This window comes from Sardina pilchardus, chromosome 24, assembly GCF_963854185.1.
Source record: "Sardina pilchardus chromosome 24, fSarPil1.1, whole genome shotgun sequence".
In the NCBI taxonomy this organism is placed as follows: domain Eukaryota; kingdom Metazoa; phylum Chordata; class Actinopteri; order Clupeiformes; family Clupeidae; genus Sardina; species Sardina pilchardus.
In genome coordinates this window covers 5457069-5462068 of record NC_085017.1, presented here as the reverse complement: position 1 = coordinate 5462068, position 5000 = coordinate 5457069, and the positions used below count along the sequence as shown (strand labels likewise).

The following is a 5000-nucleotide window of genomic DNA, read 5'->3' as shown; positions in this document are numbered from 1 at the left end:
CAACAACTTGCCAGCTCCTCAGGTATTTGCTGTTGCCATGGCTGCCTCTATCCATGGTGTTGTTCGAGTGGATTGTGTGTGTGTGTGTGTGTGTGTGTGTGTGTGTGTGTTTGTGTGTGTGCTTTTCTCTCTCTTTTGTCTTCCTTTTGGCTGGACATTGGCACCTAATCAGTCTGGTCATGTTCTCCCCGCTCTCTCTCTCTCCCGCTGGGTCCGGCTGTGTCCTGCTGTGTCCTGTGGCGTTCCCTAAGCTCTGTGTGGTGGCATCCGGGAGGACATGGAGGGAACCATCCTCAGCCCTGGTTTCCCTGGAAACTATCCCAGCAACAGTGACTGCACCTGGAGGATCTACCTACCTGTTGGCTTTGGTGAGAGGTTTTATAATATCATGCAAAATGTAATGTAGTGTAATGTAATGTAATGTAGTATAAAATATGAATATAATATAGTATAATATAATATAATGGAATGGAATGGAATATATTAATTCATATAATATATTAAATAATACTCTGCTTCGCATCGTGCCTAACAACGCCCCTTAGCTTTACTAAATTCAGTGTAAACCACAGTCTCTCGGGGCTTATTGCTTAAATATAGTATGATATAATTATTAATAACTTACTAAATGGCTGACTGCTTTCATGTACTCTCCATGACAGGTGCCCATGTACAGTTCCTGAACTTCTCAACGGAGGCCAACCATGACTTCCTGGAAATCCGCAACGGACCTTTTGAAACGAGCACTGTGATTGGCCGGTTCAGTGGAGAGGAACTGCCGCCGCCCCTCTTCACCACCTCCCACGAGACCACGGTGTATTTCCATAGCGACCACTCACAGAACCGACCCGGCTTCAGAATGGACTACCAATGTAAGCCGCCGATGTTGTTCTCTCCCCCCCCTCCTCCCATCAAAACAGCAACAATTTGACCAAGTTACAGAGGAGATTATATTGCTTTCATATTGATGGGCTGTAATTTAGCTGCGCGCAGTAAACAGTAAATCTCTCCGGTGGACGTAAATCAGCGGCGGGAGGGATAAAAACAGCAGCATAAATAATCCCTCTGCCATGGCAGCCGCATCTGGGCCACACCGATGCCACGCCAGGGCCAGAGATGGGTTCCGAGGCAGCTGGCATCTTGTTTTGAAACACCACAGCCTCCTTTTTTTATCACCTTCTGAGTTTGTGTGTGTGTGTGTGTCTGTGTGTGTTTGTGTGTGTGCGAAACAGAACGGGCAGATCTTTATTGGAGTTGTTTTTCTTTTCCGTTTTAAATGTCCCTCCAGTCTGACCTGGCGGTGGAGTGGACAACGTAAAAAGATCGTCTGCGTAAATGTGTCTGTGAGAAAAGCTGAGGTGACCGGCAGCCACTGGGGTATTTTGCTGAGCTCTCCTGTGTGACCAATGCAGAGGGGTTTGCTCTCCTCGCTCATTTGCACCCAGGAAATAAACTTCAGTTTTATTATTATTATCTACCAAGCGATAGGATGAGCGGTGCTCACATGTACATTATAATTCAGACGGAGAATCGAAATGCCGTCCTCGCCATTTCCATAATGTTCTTTGCATTTGCATACAAACTCGGTGTTAAGTTAAAAATATGCGCCAGCCCAGAGTCGTGGCATCGACTCTCTGGCACACAAAAGAGGCTCTGATCCATAGAAATCAATTCTCTTTGACATAATTTATGCCCTTGGTCTTCAAGCCTCAGTGCCTGTAGTCCTTTGTATTTTAATACGCACCTGGTGAGAGTCATTTCCCGGCAGTGCTCGGTGCAGATAGCTTTTGATGAGGCTTGAGACGCGGCCGTCAGAAGGAGCCGCCACCGGATTGAAGATCACAGGCGAGAGAGATGCAGAAACACAGCAAACCAAATAAACCATCGGCAGGCGCGCAACTCACACAGGTGACTTAAGATGAGGGCAGAACAGAGGCAGACCAGACGTAGAACTCAGACAAGCGACTTAAGATGAGGGCAGAACAGAGGCAGACCAAACATAGAACTCACACAGGTGACTTAAGACGAGGGCAGAACAGAGGCAGACCAAACGTGGAACTCAGACAAGCGACTTAAGATGAGGGCAGAACAGAGGCAGACCAAACATAGAACTCACACAGGTGACTTAAGATGAAGGCAGAACAAGGCAGACCAAACGTGGAACTCAGACAAGCGACTTAAGATGAGGGCAGAACAGAGGCAGACCAAACATAGAACTCACACAGGTGACTTAAGATGAAGGCAGAACAAGGCAGACCAAACGTGGAACTCAGACAAGCAACTTAATCTGGTAGGGAAGAAATAACCGTCTAATAAAATATGCAAACTGGGGGGAAATGGGCAATGTTGGCCAAGTTTACTGCTTCGGTGCAATAGACAGCTTGCATGCTACTTTATAGGAATTCACATTACAACAATGCCAGGTAAATTTGTCAACAACAAATGAACACTATTATGTTTAAAGTCAGCTTTTCCTTGGAAAGTGTATGGATGCATGAACGTTTAGTCTCACTCTTCATAGGCTACATCTTTTTAAGCAGACAGTTTGTGCAATCCTGTTTTTGGTGAGCAGGCACCCGGTCAGCTTGGCTATTCCATTGTATTATCATCTGTAGGATACTTAAGTTGACAGATTTCTATGTGACCACACTGCACAAACATCTTTAAACATCGTAGGCGCGTGTTTAAGTGTCCAAAGTCACTGTTTCCAGCAGTAGGCCATATCGTTATGCCCACATCCTTTTCAAGTGAGGTTTTTATGTTAGTCATTGTATAAAGAACATGCAATAACAAATCAACTTAGACGTTTAGATATTTTTTCCTTAACACATAGTATGGACATAGTCTTAGGTTGGCCGTTTGTGGGCACATAAAGATGGTGGTGATGTGGAGATGAATGCTTATCGTTTCTGACAGTGTTTCTGTTCCCAGTCTATACTTTAGTGTGGCTTTGGATGAAAGTGTCTGCTAAATAGCCACTAGCTTCACAGTAATGCCTCATTTCCAGTCAGAGGCAGAGATTCACTGCCTATTCATCCACACGTCACTGCCACATTGTATTGCAGTGCTGTTGTTGTGGGTGGGTGCAGCAGTCTTTTCTTCCTTTAGATGAAAAGCTCTTGTTTTGGTCTGAAGTCTTTCAGAAGTATTAGTTTGAGGAGGAAAAGTTTTTGTGTGCGTGCGTGTGTGTGCTTGTGCGCGTGTGTGTGTGTGTGCGTGTGTGTGTGCGTGCGTGTGTGTGTGTGTGTGTGGTGTGGGTGGCATCGGTGCCGAGTCCTAGTCCATGCCAGTGACGGCTGCCATCGATCCATCTGGAAGCCCAATCACGGCCTGCACCACCAACATGATTAGAGCCGGGGCAGCCACTCACACCACTGATAAGCTTGGCTGTAATAGACTGCTGCTATGAAGTCTAACCACTCTGTGTGTGTGTGTGTGTGTGTGTGTGTGTGTGTTTGTGTTTGTGGTTTGTTTGTGCCTGCTTGTGTGTGTGTGCCTGTGTGTGTGTATGCCTATGTGTGTGTGTGTGTGTGTGTGTGTGTGTGTGTGTGTGTGTGTGTGTGTGTGTGTGTGTGTGTGTGTGTGTGTGTGTGTGTGTGTGCGTGCGTGCGTGTGTGTGTGTGTGTGTGTGTGTGTGTGTGTTTCTGTCTCCACAGTCTATGAGCTGCAGGAGTGCCGGGTGCCTGAGATGTTCCAGTACGGGGTGATCGTGGGCGCCGGCTATAACGTGGGTCAGTCCATCACCTTTGAGTGCTACACCGGCTACCAGCTAGTGGGCCAGCCCGTCCTCACCTGTCAGCACGGAACCACCCGCGACTGGGACCACCCCTTCCCCCGCTGTGAAGGTAGGTACCGCAAGAACACTGAGCCATCAGAACACAGAACAGAACAGAACAATCAGAATACTGGACAGAATAGAACCATCAGAACACTGAACATAACAGAACCACCAGAGCACTGGACAGAATAGAACCATCAGAACACTGAACATAACAGAACCACCAGAGCACTGGACAGAATAGAACCATCAGAACACTGAACAAAACCGAGCCATCAGAATACTGACTAAACAATGAAATAGTCAGCAGAACACAGAATTGAACAGAACCATCAGAACACAGAACAGAACCATCAGAACACAGAACTGAACAGAAGCATTGGAATACGGAACTGAGCAGAACCACAGGAACACTGAACACAAGAACAGATGTGTGTACAGTAAATCTGAACACTGCACAGAATAGAGATGTGTATGAATCAGATTTCTGTTTTTAGATCTGTCACAGATTTCTGTGTGCACTGCTCACATAAACATGACATTTTATTGCAAATGTGTTACAGATTCATTACACATCATTAAGTTAAACTTTCACTAATATTATGGTTTAGCCACATTAAACTTTAATCATATAATGCTTTATTGGTATTTGTCACAGCATTAACTTCAAGTGACCGTACATAGACTAAACATTAGCTGTGTCATTAGTTGTGTTTTGGCCCGTTCCAATACGGTCAAGAACTCGGGGTGGGGAGATTGGACAGACGCCCGGCCTGGCCCGGTAAAACTTTAATTGTCCTTCGCCGTGAAAACACTCCATCATTTCTGGAAAGGTACAGCGATCTCCAGGGGAGTACAGCGCTAAAACTTCGGAAGACTTTGCTAATTTCCTTAGCGTGCATGTGTGTGTGTGTGTGTGTGTGTGTGTGTGTGTGTGTGTGTGTGTGTGTGTGTGTGTGTGTGTGTGTGTGTGTGTGTGAGAGCGTTTGAAAGACATGGGGGGGAGTGTGAGTGGACTGAGAGTGTAAAAATGTAAATGGGCGTCCATTTCCATAAACCATTAGTGGAGCCCAGAGTGCTTTGGAGCACCCTTACCAAGCTGCCCCAGCACAATCAATACCCCGCCGAGAAGTGAATTGGGAACGAGGGGGGGGGGACCAGAAGAAGAATGGATGTTCTCTCTCTCTCTCTCTCTTACTTTCTCTCTCTTTTTTACTCTCTC

At 46.2% G+C, this 5000-nt stretch overlaps 1 protein-coding gene across 1 annotated transcript in view; it reads left to right on the top strand.

The window, feature by feature from the left end:
* csmd2 (CUB and Sushi multiple domains 2) overlaps nt 1-5000 on the top strand; it is a 398565-nt gene that overhangs the window by 312797 nt on the left and 80768 nt on the right. Inside the window, 3 exon segments of the mRNA XM_062529179.1 lie at nt 252-368; nt 663-872; nt 3657-3845. Coding sequence (XP_062385163.1) covers nt 252-368; nt 663-872; nt 3657-3845 — 516 coding nt within the window.